At 48.2% G+C, this 19869-nt stretch overlaps 1 protein-coding gene across 2 annotated transcripts; it reads left to right on the top strand.

Moving 5' to 3' along the window:
* The first annotated feature begins 4857 nt into the window (after positions 1-4857).
* Positions 4858-9632, top strand: LOC120498768. 2 transcript variants are annotated; one of them, XM_039701866.1, is made up of 2 exons: positions 4858-5054; positions 6677-9632. In XM_039701866.1, exon 2 carries the CDS (start codon positions 6679-6681, stop codon positions 7666-7668), a length of 990 nt encoding a protein of 329 aa, XP_039557800.1. In that variant the 5' UTR covers positions 4858-5054; positions 6677-6678; the 3' UTR covers positions 7669-9632. The 2 variants fall into 2 exon arrangements, with proteins under 2 accessions (XP_039557800.1, XP_039557798.1); XM_039701864.1 differs by lacking the exon at positions 4858-5054 and adding an exon at positions 5142-5266.
* Positions 9633-19869: the final 10237 nt, after the last annotated feature.

Genomic DNA, 19869 nt, shown 5'->3' with positions numbered 1-19869 from the left:
GGCACAGGATGATTTCCAGGGTGTTCCCACAGGGTGTTCTGGCTCAATGCTTGGCTTTGCTCACAGTGGGCAAAGAAGGCTCCTGGGCCTTTCTGGGAGATAAATGCCTGGAAATTCCCCTAGGGTTGTGTGTGTGCATGTGAATGTGTGTGTGTGTGTTTGTGTGTGTGTGTGCAGTGCTCATCTTTGCTCTCCCCCTGCCCCCTTTCCCAGTCCCTCCTCCTTTCCCACCATCCCAAAACTGAGCAAGGCCCGGAGAGACAGAGCCACAGAACCACATCAAGCACTTCGAAAATCTCATTACAGGAGGGAGCAGAGCAGGATGACACCGTGGGAGAAGGGTTATCCTGGTTAACCTGCTGGGTGCAATGCTCCATCAGCAGAGCGCTGCCAGCAGCATCCCGGGATGGAGCTGGACCGCGCAGCCCCGGGGCTCCCGGCAGGCCGGGTCGCTTCCCCTCGGCCCAGCCGCCACTAGATGGTGGCACGGCACAAGGAGTGGGACTGAAACAGCCGCTGGACTGTGACCCCAGCCGGAAAAATCCCTTGGTCTGGGGAGAGGCGCTCAGGAAGGGCCGGATGGAATCAAACCCCCTCGGCTCGGTCCCCATCGCGGTGCGGATGGAGCCGAAGATGCTGCTGTGCTCTGTGCTGCTGCTCTGCTGTGCTGCTGCTCTGCTGTCTGTGCCTGGGGGCTGGAGGAAGGATCCTGCAGGAGAGAAACACAGACAGCACCTGCAGAGGAGAAATAGAGCCATGATCAATCCCACCACGCAAAACACCGAAAATAACTCAAGAATAAGTTGTTTTCTGGGGTTGTTACTTCTTAGGGAGTCTAAACACTTGCCAGCTCCTCCAGAAGGAAGTTTAGAGCCAGTAACATAGCAAGAGGTTTCAGTGATGATTGCAATTTAATTTTTAAAAATCTTTTTTTAAAGAAACACAACAGCTATGGAGAGACAAATCTGTTTTAGGTGACCCGGGCTGCTGGCAGAACAGGGGGTTTCATGTGACCCCAGGCAGGAGAAGGTTTTCAAGTGATGGCAGTGCTGCCCTCACTGAGGCCTGCAGCAATTCACAGTGCTCAGCTTTCCAGCCTCTTTGTGTGGTGCATCCAAGAGAACCAATCCACACCAGTGTTCAGGCACTTTGGGACATGTATAATCTAAAATGATGATGAAAAATGCATCCAGGCAAAGATACAGTTTAATTATAGGCAGATCAGTAATAACAGGAAAAAAAATATTTATATTATTTTAAATAAATAATCTGGGATGGATTCCCAGGGGAGGTTGCCAGTGAGTTGTCACCATGCTTTGGACTTCTGAGACTTTGAAGCATATTAAGAGAAGCCTGCACAGGCACAGAACTCTCTGCTGGCCATGAGCAACCACTGCCAATGAAGCCATGACCATGTCGTGGCCTGGAAACGCCCAGCAAAGGCTCCCAGGAGTCATTTTCCATCTTAATTAAACTTCTAATGAAACAAAGTACCTAAATCCCCCTGAGCAAAGGCCCCTCACAGGACTCCACCCGTGTTCCCAGCTGGATGGAGAGCTCAGGTGCTGCAAACAAGCCTTGTTCCCTGTGGTGATGTGCTGCAGCCACCCAGCCCTCACACAGCAGCTGGTTCCTCGCCTGCAAAAGGCAAAACTTAGCCAGGACCTCACAGAAAATCCGTGTGCATCAGTGACAGCTTTGGCACACGTAGCCACCACCAGTTGCTGTGTGAGCTGCAGTCACGGCAACAGCTGTGGGTGCAACAATTCCAACCAACTCTGTGTAGTTAATACAAAACCAGCTCGTTCATATTTGATGGCAATATCTTCACTGGTACCATAGTGACTGCTTGATGTAATGCACAGGAGGTTAATGGGCTGGGGGATGTAATCAGAGATCACAAATCATCTGGAATCTGGCACAAATCAGGTAAAAACATTTTCCTTTCCTAAACTTTTTATGACAAACATGGAAACACAGAATCACAGAATGGTTTGGAATGGAAGGGGCCTTAGAGATCATCTGGTTCCGCCCCCCTGCCCTGGCCAGGGACACCTTCCACTAAACCAGGCTGCTCCAAGCCCCATCCAACCTGGCCTTGAACATTTCCAGGAACCCACAACCTCTCTGGACAACCTGTGCTTCAGCACACTCACAACAAAGAATTTATTTGTAATCTAAACCTCTCCTCTTAATTTAAAACTGTTCCCCTGGTCCCATTCAATACCTGCCCTTTAAAAAGTCACTCTCCCACATGCAAGAGAGGAGCAGCCCTTCCAGGTTGTGGATGCACCTTCAAGGAGGATCTGCACTGAGGTGTGGAGATGCTCAGGGCTGTGTTAACTCTTTCCCCCAGCCCTGGCAAGAGCCAACAAGCTTCAAAAATGCCCAGAGAAGAATCACCTGTCACACTTACCTAAACTGTGTGGATTTCCCAAAAACTGGAAGCATTAAAAAAACCTAAAACCAACAAACATAAAACCAAACCAAAAACTAACTGTCAGCATTTATATCTCAGACACTCCACCAAGCCCTGCAGAACTAACAACTGGTGTTTCCTCTGCAGCTCAGGTACTGCTGCTGTTGCTGTTTTCTTTTGCCATGAATCCCATTTGGTGACAGTTTTCATGCACCCATGCATGCTGATTCATTGCAAACTTGGAGAGACAGGAAACTGGGATGATTTATCCAGAACCATCCTCACAAGTGCTTGGGAGAAACCTATAGCATTCTTGGAGCAAGCATTCAAAGTTGCAGCTTGTTTCTTTTAAATAAAGTTTTTTGGGGGATGCAGCTGATGAAAGAAGAAAGCAAATGGAAGGAAGGAAGGAAGGAAGGAGAGGTATATTATTTATCCCTCTCATCTGGCATGTTCTATTCACTCCATCATACCTTTAAGAAGGAGGCAACTCCAGCAGGGAGGAGAGCCTTATCAGAGCAGAGGAACCATCTTGATGACTGTTTTTAAAGAGAATGTATCCATGCACATCTGCACATGTGGAGTTTGTTTCCAGCACAGTGATGTTCCTCACAAAATGTTTTTCCCAAGCTCCATTCTGCAGCTGCTTAGCATAGCTGGTGTCTGAGGGTTTTTCCCTTTTGATGGTAATCATGTTTCCTACAAGCAAGAAGGAAAAATTGAAGCTCTGAGTTACTAAAACATGATCCCTGATGATCATTGCTGTAAGTGAATTTAATGCATGAAAGCTTTGTGGGTCATTTCAGCTAAATTCAGCTGTTTGGCACCAAAAGTCCAGACAAACAGCTTAAGCTTACATACCTGTTATATTGAAATAATAAGCAATGGCTATTTCCAGAAAAAAAAAATCTGCTTGGAACCATATCCCAAAGGGATGCACAAATCTGTTGAGCTGCTTATTTCTTTTTAATGGAGACAAAGAAAAAACCTAAATGATGAGTGTGGGCTTGGGTGACTGAATCAGCTGCTACAGCCAATTCCAGCCTGAATGCTGGTAACCCAGAATATTTGCATTAAAACTAAAGCAGTGATTTTTAATCTAGGATTTCTGCTTTTCTCTTCATCCCTCCAGCAGGTCAGGACAGGCACTGTGGGGAGCAGCAAGGCTCAGAAATGCTGTCACACTGCCTGGCCTGGGCACACAGGGATGTTGTGTGGGATGGCTATCCCCCAGGAAAGAGCAGCAGCTGTTGGGGCTGCCTCTGAGGACGGTGTTGGGAAATAAATACAGAAGGAAGAATCAGCTGCAACATAACAATTCATCTCCCCACGCAATGTGATGCTGCAAGAGAGGCTATGAGAGGGACACCGGGGTTACTCCAGAATTGCAACCAGTTTGCAGCATGTTAATAAGCCTGGAAACAAAGGCAAATGTTGGATGCTGCCAGTCCTCCTGGCAAAGCAATTTGCTGTAATGCACTTGTGTGGTCTCAGAGAAACACAAATGGGGATGATCCTGGGAGCAGGGGGAGAGGGGGGCTGGTGGAGCACAGCCCTGGGAGGTGCCAGGCAGGGCTGGCTGCTGCTGTGCCTCCACAGCAACACGGATATGCAGCTCAATCCAGAGATGTAGAGCTCAGCCCAGGGATGCACAGCTCAGCCCAGGGAGATAAAGCTCAGACCAGGGAGATAAAGCTCAGCCCAGGGATGCACAGCTTGGCCCAGGATGTAGGGCTTTAATCTAATCCAGGGCTGTAGAGATCAGACCAGAGATGTGTGGGTCAGCCCAGGGATGTACAACTTGGCCTAGGGCTGTAGAGCCCAGCCCAGGGATGTACAGCTTGGTCCAGGATGTAAGGCCTAATCCAGAGATATAGAGCTCAGCCCAGGGATGCACAGCTCAGCCCAGGGATGTGTGGCTCAGCCCAGGGCTGTACATCTTGGCCTAGGGATGCTCGGCTCAGAGCAGAATGGAAGCAGGGACAGAAGAGAGCAGAGAGCAGCACTAGAGAAGCTGCAAACACCCCACTGCCTCTTGGGAAAACCGGCACAAATATGATCACAAAATAAGGCAGAGAAGGAAGAAAAACAGCCCCAAACCCCAAGGATTCCCCTTCCAGCAGTAAAACATGAAGGAGCTATGGCTCCTGTTTTCCCAGCCCAGCTCGGAGCACAGGCAGCCCTTCCCCTCCCGCATCACGGCCCCGCGGTCCCTTCCACACGGGAATCGTGGCCAGGCAGGGAGCCGCAGGGATGAGGGATGGCGGTCCCTTCCACACGGGAATCGTGGCCAGGCAGGGAGCCGCAGGGATGAGGGATGGCGGTCCCTAACACACGGGGCCGCAGGGATGAGGGATGGCGGTCCCCCCACACGGAGCAGCAGGGATGAGGGATGGGGATCCATTTCCGGTGCCCGCGGCTGCCCCGGTGCCTCGGCGCCCGCCGGCTGCGGCTCGGGCAGGGCAGGCAGCCAGCGGGATATATTTAGCAACAGCAACAAAACAGGCAGCGGGATCAGCTGACTGAGGCAGGGAGCTGGCGCACGGGCTGGTGTCAGACAGCATCTCCCGTGCTGGAAGCAGGGAGCGGGGCAGAGCCGTGCAGCCGCGGCAGACGACAGCGCCCCAGCCCGCAGGTAAGGGGAGGGGGTCTGGCCGTGTGCCGGGGGTCGCTAGGAGCATCCGGGGTGCTGGTAGCCAGGGATGCTCACGGCATGGTGGAAGGGAAGCTGCAGGCAGCGGGGAGGTGACCTCGGCCATGCCAGCGCGGTGCCCAGGGCGAAGGGGATGGCACCCGGGCGGGACCTGATCCATGCCATCATCGGGAGAGTGCTTTACCTGCAAACAGGTAATTTAAATTTCCTTCCGGAGGAAGGGCGTGTTGGCAGGGCTCGGTTGCTGGTTAGCGCTGTCGGGATTTAACGCCCGCGCCCCTCGCCAGGAGCCAGGAGCATCCTCCGCTCCCGCTGCCGGGCCCGGGCTGACCCTGCCCAGCTCAGGCAAGGCTGGGAGGGAAGGGAGGAAGGAGCCTTTTCTTCAAGGCTTGAAGACATGAGAGAAATGGAGCAGGCAGGAAAAAGGATAATAAAAGGGCCCTAAGATTTTAAACAAGCATCTCCTGCTCTCAGGTCAGCAAATCCCAGCTTGGCTGGCTTTACCAGCAGCACACGAGGAAAACCAGGGATGGGCAGGGAGGGATGGGCACCCGGCGAGCCCTACCCTGACTCGGCACGAGCTGCTCGTTTGTGCTCCGTGTGTGATCTGCAGCTTTGCAGGAGGGTTCAACAAAGCCAGATTTATTTCCAGCAATGACAAGCAAGGCATTAAAATAGCCAGCAAAGCACTTTTGCGTTTAATCACACAACAAAGCTATATTGTGTCTGCAGATTAGTCACATACAAATTTCATTGAGGGAAACAGTAAAAAAGAAAAAAAAATTCCAGGCTACATGGTCATTTCTGCCAGAAGGGGAGATAAGCAAAGCACAGGGGGAGTGTTTGGAGGAAAAAAAAAAAATCAGTAAGTTAGAAAACACTGCAGCACAAAATATACTGAAAAATTTTTAATTCAATATATTTAACTGAGTAGCAGGAGCATTTTTGGGAAATCCATCCTAAAATGAGTTGAGGATGACTATTTGATTATGAAGGACATGAATTAAATCCCTTTGACTATGCAAGCACTCAGTGGAGGGCCTACCTCTCCATAACTACATTTATGAACTGTGGATAAAAGTGACCCTGTACATTCTCACCTTCAGCTTCTAGAAGCAACTGTAATGTTGCTTTATGTAGGTGGTGCAGGGGCAGGGCAGCTCCTCTCCTGCTGGGTTCAGCTCCTGCTGGGACTAAGGGTGAGATCAAAGCCCTGTCACAGTGACCAGACCTGGAGCATTAAATAAGGACAATAGTTTGTGCCCTGCTGCTCTGCCAAAGGCAGTGAGACAAGCTCATGTCCCTGTCCCACACCTCTCCAGCTGTGCTCCCTTGCATTGCTTAAGGAGCACCATTGCTGATCTCCTTAATGAAATTTCTATTTACTGCCACATTTAATGACTTGGCTTCTTTGGCACATTTATGAAGCTGTTTATGAAGCCAAGGGTATAAAAGTACTGCCAGCAAACTTTTCAAATGTGGTTTTTGTTAACAGCCATGTTTACCTCAAGAAGACATCAGGTGGCTCAGGTAGAAACAAGCCCAGGATTTCTTTACCAGGGCAGGTTCTCACATGCTGATCAGGTCTGCTCTGCTCTTTGCAGCCATGGCACCCCGGATCAGACTGAGCCTTTCAAAGCCTCTCCCAACCATACGGGAAACCCACGAGGAAGCGATGGAGGATCCCAGCAGCAACCCCAAGTGTGCTGGAAGTGCTGCAGCCAGCCCAGACTCGTACTCCAGTGATGACTACATCCAATCCATCTGCCACCTCGCCAGACCCACCTTCCCAGCCCTTCTGGAAAGCAGACGTAAGGGTAAGGACAGAAAGACCCTGAAGACCCTTGAGGATGTGTCAGGCTCTCCACCACCTGTGGGGACACAGCAGGAAAGGTCAAAATGTAAATTGACCAATTTCATCTCCAGTGTGATGCCACTGGGAAAAGTCCCACCTGCAGAAACCGACTTTTGGTCCAGAGAGGACCCCCTGGAACAAATTTACACCAATACAGGAAATCTTTGCTCCTCCAAGGCTTCTTCCTCTGGTGAAAGTGCCAGCACTGGTTACTCACAATGCAACTCTTCTGTCCCAAATGGTGACCTTCATCCCACAAACCTGGAAGAAAAAAACACAGGGAAAACCAGTTTTCCACGAGTGTTCAGTTTTCCAAGGCTTCCCTCCCCAAGACCAGTTCAGAAAGAAGCAGTGTGCTCAGAGATGAGGTATCTCAGGAGGGATGAGGGAACAGTTTTAGGGAATAACCACAGTCAGAAAGAAAATGGCCCCATGTTCATTAACACTGAAGAGCAATTGGCACCCTCAGCCAGAGGGAAGGTGGCAGGAAACCCAGCCCTGCCCTGCTCTGTAGGAAGGCAGCATTTGTTCAATACTGCAGGCATAGATGAAAAAGAAGGAAGAAAAACTTCTCACTGTGACAAAAATGTCATGGGTGATGTTCCCACTAAGCAGAGATACTTCGAGTCTTTCCAGGTACCTAAAAAAGCCACCATCCATAACTGGATTTCAGAGCACAGATGCATCTGGAAAGAAGCAAAGATAAAAGCTTGTTTGCTCCCAGCCATTGCTGAAGTGTGAAGAAGTAGCTGCTTAGAATAATTTTATTCACAAGATATAACCACCCTGTGCTCTAGCAGCTCTCCTGGAGTCCTCACACAGAAAACATGGCTTGAACATGCATGCGAGTCAGGCAGACTCTTGTGATCCATCATATCCCTCATCCGTGGGCAAAGGGACAATTCAGAGTCTCATCTGCTAAGGAAACAGCAATCAGTTTTCATTTTGGAAAGGCAACAGTTCATAAAGCATCTCCTCCCACCTACTGCCTAGAACTGCCCTGAGCATGAAGAAAAGCTGGAGAGAGCTGGAGAGAACACAAATCCCATCTGTGCTGGAGAAGAAGTGGGAACATTGAAATACCAGTGCTTCCCAGCCAGTGCCAAGCAGGCAGATGTTGCTGACAAGTACTTGAGTTCAGATATTCACAAAGGAATCCTTTGCCCAAGGCTCGGACAGTAGGAAATGCACTCTCTCTGACACACACACACACATTTACTGGGAGACCATCACAGAGCCCTGCCTCAGCACCAGGATCCCACTGGAGAGGTCACCCTTAGAGCAGTAGCATAAAGAATTACTTCTTAAAAATCATAACAAGTCTTTTATGAGGATTTGCTGGAGGACAAGGTGGAGAATATTACAACTCCTTGGGTGGGGATTTTCCTGGTGCTTACCCTGTCACAACTCTGTTCCCTTTTCTCCTGGACTTAGCCCTGACAGGAGGAGAGCTGGGAGCCCTGGTGGGCATTGCTGTGCTGGGGCTGTGGCTGTTGTGGAGCCAGCTGAAAACAGGCATCGTGTTGGACTCTGCACTGGCACAGCCAGGCTGCACACCACGGGATTTGCTGCTCAGGTGTGGGGACCCTGAGCCCACACAGAGCTCTGCAGGCTCAGAAGAGCAGCCTTGGCTGAGGGGCAGCCTAGGGATGCTGGGCTGGTGCTGATAGAACCTGAATGTAAAATAGTAACCTGTGTTTCCCTTCATACCTGTGCTTCTGTGTTCTCACCTAGCTGACTGTGCTGATGATGTTGACTGAGCTTTGCTTCGTGCTGCGAGACTGAAACATGGAATAAACAAATGTGCATGTCCCAAGCACCCAGCACACACGAACAATTCATGCTGTTGGTATTGCTACATGGGATGTCTGTAGGACGAGAAGCATTCCCACAAGGCTGGGGAGTCCTGGCATGGGGTAGTGGGCACATGCCCAGGCCATCCCTCACTGCCACACAGGGATTTCTCCATCAGAGGAGCTGCCATTGGCACTTTGTCCTGCAGTCAGAGCAACCTCACCCACCTGTGTCTGGTGCCACAATCTCCACAGCCAGTCAGGAGATGTAGCTGAGAAAACTGCAAAGCAATACCAGTCTAATTATTGCTACTACTAGGAATAAATGTTTTGGCACAGCAGAGAGCAGAGGGACCAGGCTGTTTGCTCAACAGCAGCTAAGATGAAAAACAGCATTGGAAAGCTGCAATTATAAAAATGCTCACAAGTGATTTCCAAACCACCCTCAAGCAGATTAAATGAAAAAGCAATTTCTACTCAGCACCAACATGAGTGTAAATATGCTCAAGGATCAAAAGGTGAGAGTGTTTGAGCTTCTCAGCCTTACATCTCTTACCTCAAATATTTTTTTCTCCTGTTGAAACTCATTAGTGCTATGGAGCTGAGCTGCTTCTCAGCTCTGTTTTTGAACTAACCACACAGCAAGAACGGAAGTGAAGGTGGTTCCAGCATTCATTAAAGCTGATGGAGAAAGTTGAACCCAGGAGGTCCCAGCCTGCTCTGCCTCCTCCACACCTGCCCCTCCCTTCTCAGGTAAATGCTGGGGTTTAAGCAATGCTTGTCCTCACTGCTCTGCTGTCATTTAAATTTCTCTCCATGTGAATATTTATGACTCTAATGCCTAACAAGTCTTGTGCCAACTGCATGTGTCACTGCTTTTGACAGAGGAAACAAATAAAATCCTTCCATCCAGTTGTTGTTTCCATTCTGCATTCCACAGGGCATTATTTTTAGTGCTGGGCTGATCCACAGCACATGGGCTGTGACTTGCCATGCAAGCACCTTCTCACTCCACCAGGCCACCAAAGGCCTTCACAGCTCACCCCTGCAGCAGCTGCTGCCCAGGGCTGGGACTCCTTCTCAGCTGCCACAATCCTGCAAGTGTCTACACCCCTCAAACCCATCACTTCTTCTCTCCAGAGCAAAAAGGCACAGCAGCAGATGAGAGGAGCCCTGGAGGCTGGGAAAAGCCTCCAGTTCTCTGATGTAGGACTGGGAGCAGGGGTGGGGTGATGGCAGGGTTGGGCTCAGAGCTGGGGCCATTTAAAAACATGGTGTTAGTTCCAGGTGCAGGCAGGTTTGGAGCAGTGAAGCTTTGCAGTGAACGCTCTTTCTGGAGAATACTTTTTCTTGAGTGAAAATTGAGATTCTACTCAAGCAACTGGGTTTCTCAAGAGGAGCCAAAGGTGCTAAGATGCAGCAAAGAGACAGGGGCAAATTAGGGTCATAGAAGTGGCAAGGCAGGGAAGGGAGGAGGGAAATGTGGGGCTGGTGGTGCCAGTCAGGGAGCAGGGCAGCTCCCAGCAGGAGTGGCAGGGCCAGGAGCCCCAGGCTGAGGAATTCCAGCTGTGCAGTAGAAGCTGTGACAGGTAAGAGAAGAAAAGCTGGTTTAACACAGGACAGAGGCAGCAGATAGGAGGGCTGTCTCTATTCAGGTTCAATTAAATCCTGCTTTGAAAAGCACAGTCCTCACCTTCTTCACCATCAGCTGTGCTGGAAATGACCATGCTGGTCCTTGTGAAATCTCTGCACACTTAAATATGCAGCAGTTCCCTGGATAAGGCAGTTCTGCAGCTGTACATCACCCACCTGCTGCAAATGTACTTTGGGCTGGTTCAGGGAGGGGATGGGGATTGGGGCAGCCTTGTCACTCCCTTGTCACAGCCTCTCTGCCCCCAGCTGCTGAGGGAGACTGCAGTCCTACCAAAGGAAAAAAATTGGATGCTGTTGGGTGGGATAACGTGGCCTGTAGTTACACAGCACTTTTCTCCCTGTTCACCCCATGGATGCACCCCTGGGCCATCAGAAAATGCTCCCCCTCTCTCCCTCTCTGCAGAACAGCCCCTGAGGAATCGCTGGTCAGGATAAGCCTGCAGAAGTTGCTGCCTGTTCAGAAGTGCTTCCAGACAAGAAAGAAAACCTTATCTAGGAATTTGGGTCACAGAGAGAGATAAAAGCCATGATGCTTCCATGGCCAATCTCACGGCAGGCTCTGCATTTGAAGGCACTGGCAGAAAAATCTCATTTATTGAGATCATCAGAACTGCCAAGGGGATTTGGATTAATTTGAATGGGGAATTGGTATCCAAATCCCACCAGCAGCTTTCAGTCTCAGACTTCACATCCAGTTCACAAGCAAACTGTGAGCATTCATGGCAATTTTGCTTGCATGATCATGCAGCCTCCTCCTGCTGCAAACAGTAAATGCATTTGGACACAGAAAATCATGACCAGAATTTACAAACCAGAGCTGGCGAGGCAGAAAGAAAACTGTCCCACTCTTTCCTTTCTTGTCGTTAAATGACAAAGGTACCCATCAGCTGAAACCAAAGGCCAGGAAGGAACAGCTCCGTGGTCAGATCTGTGCAGTGCAGGAGCTGCTCAGAAGCTCCTGCAGCACAGAGAGCCTCTCCCACCCAGCAGGGACCTTTCTGTGCCCACACAGCCAGCAAGAGAGATGCGATAAACAAAGGAAAATATGAGCCTGTACAGCGTGATTACAGCAGGGATAGACCATGGATGGGGCTCTCTCAGCCAGGGGCTGTAATGAGAGAGACAAGAGATTGAAGAGCTGCACACAAACAGGGAGATGCTGCAGGGCTATGAGCAAGGTTAGCAAAATCAGTTTCTAAAAAGGTCTTTAACTCTGAAGCTAGGATTAAAGCTGCTATTTTTGATTTCAGAAAAAAAAAAATCCAGCTCTTAAAGCTCCAAGGAAAACTTAAAGCTCCCACCTTTAGAGGAGATCAGACGTGAGCCCGAGGCAAAACCCAAGGATGCCTCAGCTGAAAGCAGGCGCTTTGTGGGTGGTGCTTCAGGCATTCCCCCTGCCCTGAAGTGCCTGCATTTGGGCCTAATTGCTCATTAAGGGCATATTTTAATTAACTTTGAGCTTTCCTAAGTGGAGACTACTTCATTTATCATGGTGCAGAATGAAGTTAAACTGCATTTAGTGACTAAGCAGGAATCCCTCAGCTTTGAATGAAACCTTGCCTGAACCATCAGCACTGTGATTAATGGCAAAGTAGTTTGTATTTTCCATTTGTAACTGTAAATGTGGGCAGAAGAGAGCTCGGAAGTGATGGCTGAAAGCTTTACTGCTTGTGTTTGAGGAGCCAGAACGTTCAGGCACAGCTCTGCCTTGCTCACCAGGGCCCACATGTGTTTTTGTGGCTGGCATCACTTATATGGGCCACAGTTGACAGCAGGGATGACCCCTGAAGTGCCACATCATGGGCCTGTGGCCTTTCCCCATGCTCTGGGATTCTCAAGCACAATCTAATTTGCTTGACACGAGCTAGAGCTGATGCAAAATACATGTTGTGTAAATAGAGAGATATTGTTCCTGGTAATTGCAGCCTTCCTGGAATTATTGGTCCTGGAGGCAATGCTTCCTAGGGCTGTTGCAAAGAGCTGTAGAAAGACTGAGCATTTTTAGAATACCAGCTTGTTGCTACATAAAGTTTGACCAAATGCCATTTAAATCAAAGGGAGCCTTTAAGTGCTTGTAATGGGGATAATGGGGTGCTGCATTCAAAGCACAGATTTCTAATAGCAGCTGATGAGGAAAATCAAATTATTACTTTATTTATTTGCGTGTATTAGCATTGTATCAACTGTTGTCTTTGCTTTTAAATTAGCCTAGCTGAAAGCCCATCAGCCTGCTGTGAGCTTAGCAAAAACTGTGTGTAAAGCACAAGGCTTTATCTGCCTGTGCCTCACACACCTGCAGGGGCTTTGTCCCTCAGATCAGCAGATCCCTGCTCTGGTGGTCAGGCACGGTGAGAGCAGGAGGAGCCTGCAGGGACACTGCCACATCTCATCTGGCAGCACAATGTGACATTTGCAAGAGCAGCTCTGCTTAGCTGAATGTTTTGTTATTTTTTCCTGGTTGATGAGTGTGTGGTTTATACATGGTTTAAACCAGAGGTGCTGGGCTGCTCTCCAAAACTCTGAGAGGAGGCTGTAGCCAGGTGGGTGTTGGTCTCTCCCCCCAGGTAACAAGTGGCAGGACCAGAGGAAATGGCCTCAAGCTGGGCCAGGAGAGGTTTAGATTAGGTATTGGGAAAAATTTCTGGATGGGTTGTCAAGCCCTGGAACAGGCTGCCAAGGGAAATGGTGGAATCACTGTCCCTGGAAGTGTTAAAAAATCATGTAGGTGTGGCACTCAGAACATGGCTTAGCGGCGCTGTGCTGAAGTCAGTGATCTTAGAGGGCTTTTCCAACCTTAATTATTTTATGTTTTTATATTGTTCCAACTCACTCAATGAGCACTGGCTGAGCTCCTCTAGCTGAGCTTCAGAACAGGGAGATGCCACATCTCAAGTGTCCGGGCTCCAAAGCAATTACACAAGAAATACCAAATTTGCTCCAGATGTTCTTCACATTCCCCCTCAGGTCATGCTAGAGAAGCATCAAAAACTGCACAGAATAAATTGTGATGTTGGCTCACAAATGCCCTTCATGGCTGCTCAGCAGTGCCAGCCTCCCACCAGGCCCTGCTGAGCTGGGGCTGTGTAAGTGCAGAGTGGCCACCCCTGACTCCTGAGCCTACAGGCTCATTGCTGGGATGAGCTGGGAGCTTCAGATTGAGCTTGATTTGCACAAAGAGCAAAGGAACCTGCACATGGTCCTTGCTCACAGAGCCAGCTGTGGAAAACAGTACAAAATAAAACTGTTATTAGGGGAAGCAAATACAAGAGCAGGCCTGGTTTTGAATCCAGAAACATCCAGGTCCTACTCCAGACCCCAGTTTAGGACAGATGGGTGTCTAACAACTGACACTGTCTGCAGGTGAGAAGGGTTTGGTGGCACAAAAATCGCAGGTGAGCTCCTGCTCCTGCCCAGAAGAGCTGATGGGGATGGGCCAGAGCAGCTGCAGCTGGGACTCTGCTGCTGCTCCCAGCCTGGCTCAGTCCCAGCTCTCTCCAAAATGTCACTGCACCTGTTCCTTCAGGCACTACAAGGTGACATAAAACACAGCCAGGCTGTCATGACATTTGAGCTGCTCAGTGTTCAGCTTTCCTTCAGGTGTGCTGGGGTGTGAGGCATCCCCAGCCCTCGAGGGATGGTGACATCCCTGCCTCAGATGCCAGATTCTGTGCTGACCCCCCATGCTGCCTCTGCTCAAACCTGGTTTGCTGGAACGAGGGCACAGAGACAGAAAAAACCACCCTCCTTGCTGTGCAGGGTCAGCTCCTGGAATTAATTGTCAACAAGATAAAATTCAGCAGGATTCAAGAGAGGATTAGACAGTCCTGTGATCAGGAACGTTTGTGCAATGCTAACTGGGTCAAAGAAATACAAGAGAAATTAAGTGTTGTGCTTCCCTGAAGAGCTGAGCTGGTACCAGCTGGGTTTAGAACAGATTCCTCCCCACCTCCCTTTCCCAGTCTTTTTATAGCAACAAGCAAATAGCAGGATCTATTGCAAAGTGTCTTCTCTTCCCTGGAATAATAAAGCACTGCCTGCTCTAGGAAGTTCTCGAGACCAAAGTGACAACTGATCCTTGCAACAGCACTCAGCAAAACCCTCCCCTTGTCATTTTAGAGGCAGAAAATGAGTTTCCTTTCTCTGCTGCCTCTGAGATTCAGATCAACAATTTCTCAAAAAGGGAATGAACCACACAATAAGCTGCCTGCAGATGAGCTGCTTGTGTCTCCACCCTGAAACTCTTTTCTAAGCGTAATTAACCAAATTAATTATGTAACTGTACAATAGTGTTAACCAGGAAAACATGTGGGGTAAATAGCTGGATCCAGAAGCCAACAGTGGTATTATAGGGAAGTGTCATGGGGATAATGGGAGTGATAGTTTCCACCACCAAAGAGAGCCAAACAGATTAGGTCTTGTAACAAGGAAAAGAGGAGCAAAATCCTCAGGATTTTGGAATGGAGTTCACTCTCCAGGTTGGCAGATGCTGCACCAGGTGCTCCAAGGTGGGATTTTCCATGGAGGTAGAAGGTGGAGGCTGGGCTGCCCAGTATAACCTTTTCTTAGGCTCTGTTTTTCAGTGGAAAGATGCTGACAAACATCCATAATCCCTGCACATTTTTCTGACACATAGAAGTGCTCCTGGCACAATTGGCCAGCAGGCACAAGGCACTGCATGTGACAGCAAGGGCAGTGCAGCTGCTCTGAGCACACCAGTGCACTTCATTAAACTGCACTGTCTTCAACAACAGGATTCTGAGAGAAAAGTCTCTCTGAGGCTAATGCTGGCAACAGAAAACTTTACCTGGTGATCTCAGACAGGCAGCAGGAAATCTTTGGATTCTGTGCCCAAAGATGAAGCTTCCTTCCTGCAGTCCATTGCAAGGGATACAAGCTAGAAAGAAAAAAACATTTAAACATCACCCCCTTAGGCTTGGCAAAATTTGTGATGCCCATTGTATTCAAAATTTTCATAGTATCATAGAATGGTTTGGATCCTAAAGATCATCTTATTCCAGACCCCTGCCATGGGCAGGGACATCTTCCACTAGACAAGGTTTCTCCAAGCCCCATCCAGCCTGACTTTGAATATTTCCAGAGATGGAGCAGCCACAGCTTCTCTGGGAATCTTTGCCAGGGCCTCACAGGGAAGAACTTCCTAATACCCAGTATCACCCTGCCCTCTGTCACTTTGAAGCCACTCATTTTTGTATTTGCTGCCCAAAATTGACTAAAGAACAAACCCCTCCCCACAAACAAAGAAACCACCTCACCACCACATTTTGTTGTATCTAATTCTAATTCTAGCAATTTAATTTCAAAAGGAAATTCAAGATGTTTTTATTATATTTCCCTTTTCCCTGTTCTTCCAGAAATAGCAAAGGCTAATATGGCCAGTCTCACTTTGTCAGGCTCTCAGACTGTGGGGGCTGTGAGGCCCCAGCTATCAAACCAAACATTGTAATTAGCCTTTACTAGAATTCTTTCCTTTCTCATCAACAGTATCAAGAACCACATTTATACAGTAGTTTGTCACACATAATTGTTTTTGGGTTTTTTTTAGAGAAGTGTTTTTGCACATCCTGACCCACACGAGCTCCCAAGGTCTCTCAGTTCCATTGTTCAACAGACAGGACAGACTTACATATCTTTATGGGTCAGAACCTTTGCAGATGTATTTAAGAAGTCCTTGCTCTCAGAATCTTGTACAGAGTGTTCCAGGCCAGCAGTACTTTTAAAATCACTGTGAAAACAAAGCACTGCACTGCATGCATTCCTTGTCCTGGGGACAGGAGGGAACCAACCCACCTGACAGGCTGAAGGCACACTGCTCATCCTGCTGTGGAGAGGAGCTCCAGCAGGACAAGGCCATGGCTCTGTGCCCTCCTCAGACCCTCTGATCTGCCTCAGTGCAGGGCAGTTTCACCCTTGCTCATGGGGTCCCTCAGCTCATGGGATGAGATTCTCACCTGCAGGACAAGAGGCAGCAGGACCAACCCCAGAGTCCAAGCTGGGGACTGCAGGTGTGACCTTCACCACCCAGACACCCAGGAGCTTCAGTTAGTTGCTGGCTTTTGGAATTATTGCTGCTTTTTGTAGAATGGGAATCATTCCCACTTAGGGGAAGAAGATTAATGGGATTGCCCGAACATATAAGAAAAAATAATTATATAGAAATAGATTTTTCAGAGCAAGCCACAGAAATAAAAGAGGAACATGTGTTGCAGTGCCAGGTGGTTCTTTCTCCTTATTCATTCCACCAGTTCCTACAGGACATGAGTAATACATGGACAAATGTAAAGGAGAGGCTGGCTGACTCCTGAGTCTGATGTAACAAGGTGAAACTGCAGTTTTCACACTATCAAATTGAAAGCCTAATTAAATTGTACAGCCATGCTAGAGACTTGGCACTAGACCCAGTAAAAATGCAAACTCAGTTCAGTGGGATGTGAATCCTGTGTTGGGTGCCACAGGCCAGACACTGCCCTGGTGCCTGCAGGGCTCTGGGGAGTCAGGACAGGTCTCAGGGAAGACAGGCTGTTCCACATGCACACGTGGGAACTTCATTTTTCTGTGCTCCTGATTGTGTTTTCCCAGTGAAAACCCAGTGGGGTCAATGGAAAATTTCCTGTTGGCTGTTTGGGCCAAGACCCACATTTCTACCTTATGTTCATCTCCCTCCTCCCTCACTGGTCTGTGGATAAATGATTCCACTTGAGGGAGAAAATATTACACAGGGTAATCCCAATCTTTCCTGTGGACTATCACCTCAATTTACACCAGAAATACTCCTAGTTTACTACCTGCAAGCATTAGCAAGCATAGCTCCCACTTACAGAGGAGTACAGCCTCTCAGAGAACAGCTAAGGCACTAAAAACCTTCAGCTGCCTCACACACCAACTAAAAACACTGCAAAGGACATGAAAATACATAAATTTGTGGAGTCAGAAACTGAGAATCAAAGAGCAGCTGAAAGAAAAGCCTGTTTGATTTGATCTTGTCTCCCTGGGCAGTGCATGTAGAGTTTCACTGTTATTATTCACTGGAAAACTGGCCAGCCATTACCCCAGTCCTGCCATGCCCACCTTGTCCCCAGGTGCCACAGTTAAACATCCTTTAAATCCCTCCAGGGATGGCCACTCCATCACTTCTCTGGGAAGCCTGTTCCAATGCTTAACAGCCCTTTCCATGAAGAGATTTTCTAGGGAAATCTAACATCCCATCCCAACTTTTGCTGACAGACCATTCCCCTTGTCCTGCTGCTGGTTGCCTGGGAGAAGAGACCAGCCCCATGGGGCTACAGAGTGGGATGAGGTTCCCCCTGAAGCTCAGTTTTCAGAGGTAGGCAAGTATTCCCTATCTCCACCGGTTTCCTTTGCACAGTAACCTGTAATTAATTTTTCTGAGCCTGCAGCAGCTGTTCCATGGCTGGCAGCACGTGCACCCCAGGACACAGGAGAGTGCACAAGCGTGGCAAGGACTTGGTTCCCAGCATCCCCCACCACGCTGGCCATGAAACACTCTCACAAACCACTGGAGCCTGGCACGTTCCCAGAGACAGGAAAAATGCAGAGAAAACTTAAACTATACTAAAAAAAAAAAAAGGCGTAACCTCATCAAGTGACCTGTGTGTTGCTTAAATCTGTGGTTACTAAAACCCAGAAGGATGGTATATATATTTTTATTTTCTGTAGTGTGTGCTTTTTTTACAGTAAATATCTAGCATTTTAACATATTTTCTGTAGTGTCTGCTTTTTTACAATAAATATCTAGCATTTTTAAATAAATCAGTGCTGTCCACTGATACACTAGGAAGATTTAACCAAGATGTGCCCTCTTATCTTTTGAAAACTCATAAACTGTGAGAACAGTAGGCTTATTTTGGAATTAAAAAATATCCAAGTGTACCAAAGATTTCTATAAATAGCTTAATTAGATTTACTGCTTTCCATACAGAGTAAGGGAACATTTAGAGACTAAACCATTACTGCCTTTGGGTTAGGAAAGGAGGATGAAAAGCAAGAAAAGAACCAGAACACTCACCTTTAGTGAAGTATGGCTTCTCCCAAGAGGTCACTTATGTACCTGGCTGAGTCTTGTCCTTTCCACTTACCTTTTTCTCTTTGGGCTTAGCTCCACAGGTTTTAAGGTTCCTCTGCTTTGCCAGTGCCAATAGAAAAGACAAGCCACACTGTCAACTGCTTTGATATGGGAGAGTCTCACCCTAGAAGGCCCAAATCCAACTTTTTTTCTATCACTGAACAGCCAGTGGATAATGGGGTATCAAGGACCAATAACCAGAGTCTGAACAGAGAGGTTGTGTATTCAATGATATTAAAATAGCTACAGTTATTTTCCTTCAAGTTAAGCAAAGACATGATTTCTTTGACCTGGCTGAGGATGACAGGACACAGGCTCAGCTCAGCCCTTTGCCTTTGAGGGAGAGGTGCTGTTTTCTCCCCACATTCTCTGACAAGGACACTGGCCTCTCCCTTAGTTTTGGCGGTTTCCCTACAAACAGCTCTCCCCATACTTACATGTCAGGTTTACAGAAACTATTTAGGAGCTCGTAAACTCCAGTCTGGAACCACGTAACCACTGCACTAATCTGAAAATTTAACCTTAAGCAGATTAATGCAACAAGGGAAGGCCCTACTGAATAATTTTGTCACTGAGGACCAAGTGGGTCCCTTTCATTCCCATCATGACAGCTGGATTTATAAACCAGTATTAATTGGCATGGATGTTACCAAACCAGCTGCTACCACTAGAAAAGGTTCATCCCTGGGCCTGAATTCCCAGAAATATTCTTCAGAATAACCCTACAAGCCACACTTTGTGCATGCACTGAAGGAGGTTCAGGCTGTGCAGCTCAAGTCTGTGTTTTCCGCACCATCTAGTGGCAATCCTGCAAACGTGTTGCAAATTAACATCTCACCCAAGACACAAAACCAAACAGAAACTATAGCTAGGCCTGCAAGGGACCCATCACACTGCTGGGGACTTACAGCTGCTTCAAGAGAGCACATTTTAAACCTACAAACAAGCTGAACATTGTGGGGCCTGTGGTGTGTGTTGGAACCCAGAACTAAATCATTTATTTCATGGCAAAACAGCAGCAACTCACAGAACATGGGCTCTGAGGAGGGCAGGGATGCCAGGAGAGGTACTGGGTGCTTCAGTGCTCTGCACACACAAGTGTGCTCAGGTGTCTGATGTTTCCTGCTGCCAGTGATGGGAACATTTGGTGAAATGTGGTGAGGCTGCACTGTTACAGACACTGAGACAATGTCACCCACAGAGAAAGAACGGGGTATGAAAATACACCAGGGACAAGAGTTTGCTGAATCTCATTGCTGAAAAAGAAGTTGAAAAAGTCTTCACTTTGTTTCCCTCCCATAGTAAATTGAGTATTTGAATCCCTTCCTACTGTCAGACCCCAAGTCTACTTTGTGCTTCTGGAGCAGTAAGAGGAAAGAAGGAGCAGGATCTACA

This window comes from Passer montanus, unplaced genomic scaffold, assembly GCF_014805655.1.
Source record: "Passer montanus isolate IOZ18808 unplaced genomic scaffold, ASM1480565v1 scaffold15, whole genome shotgun sequence".
Lineage (NCBI taxonomy): Eukaryota > Metazoa > Chordata > Aves > Passeriformes > Passeridae > Passer > Passer montanus.
The sequence above is the reverse complement of the archived record's forward strand: the minus strand, read 5'-3'. Positions and strand labels throughout refer to the sequence as shown.

Coding starts and splice junctions, on each gene's coding strand:
- LOC120498768 (XM_039701864.1), top strand. CDS start 5,206: ATGGCACCCGGGCGGGACCTGATCCATGCCATCATCGGGAGAGTGCTT. Junction 5,267..6,676: donor AGTGCTTTACCTGCAAACAG/GTAATTTAAATT, acceptor TGCTCTTTGCAG/CCATGGCACCCCGGATCAGA.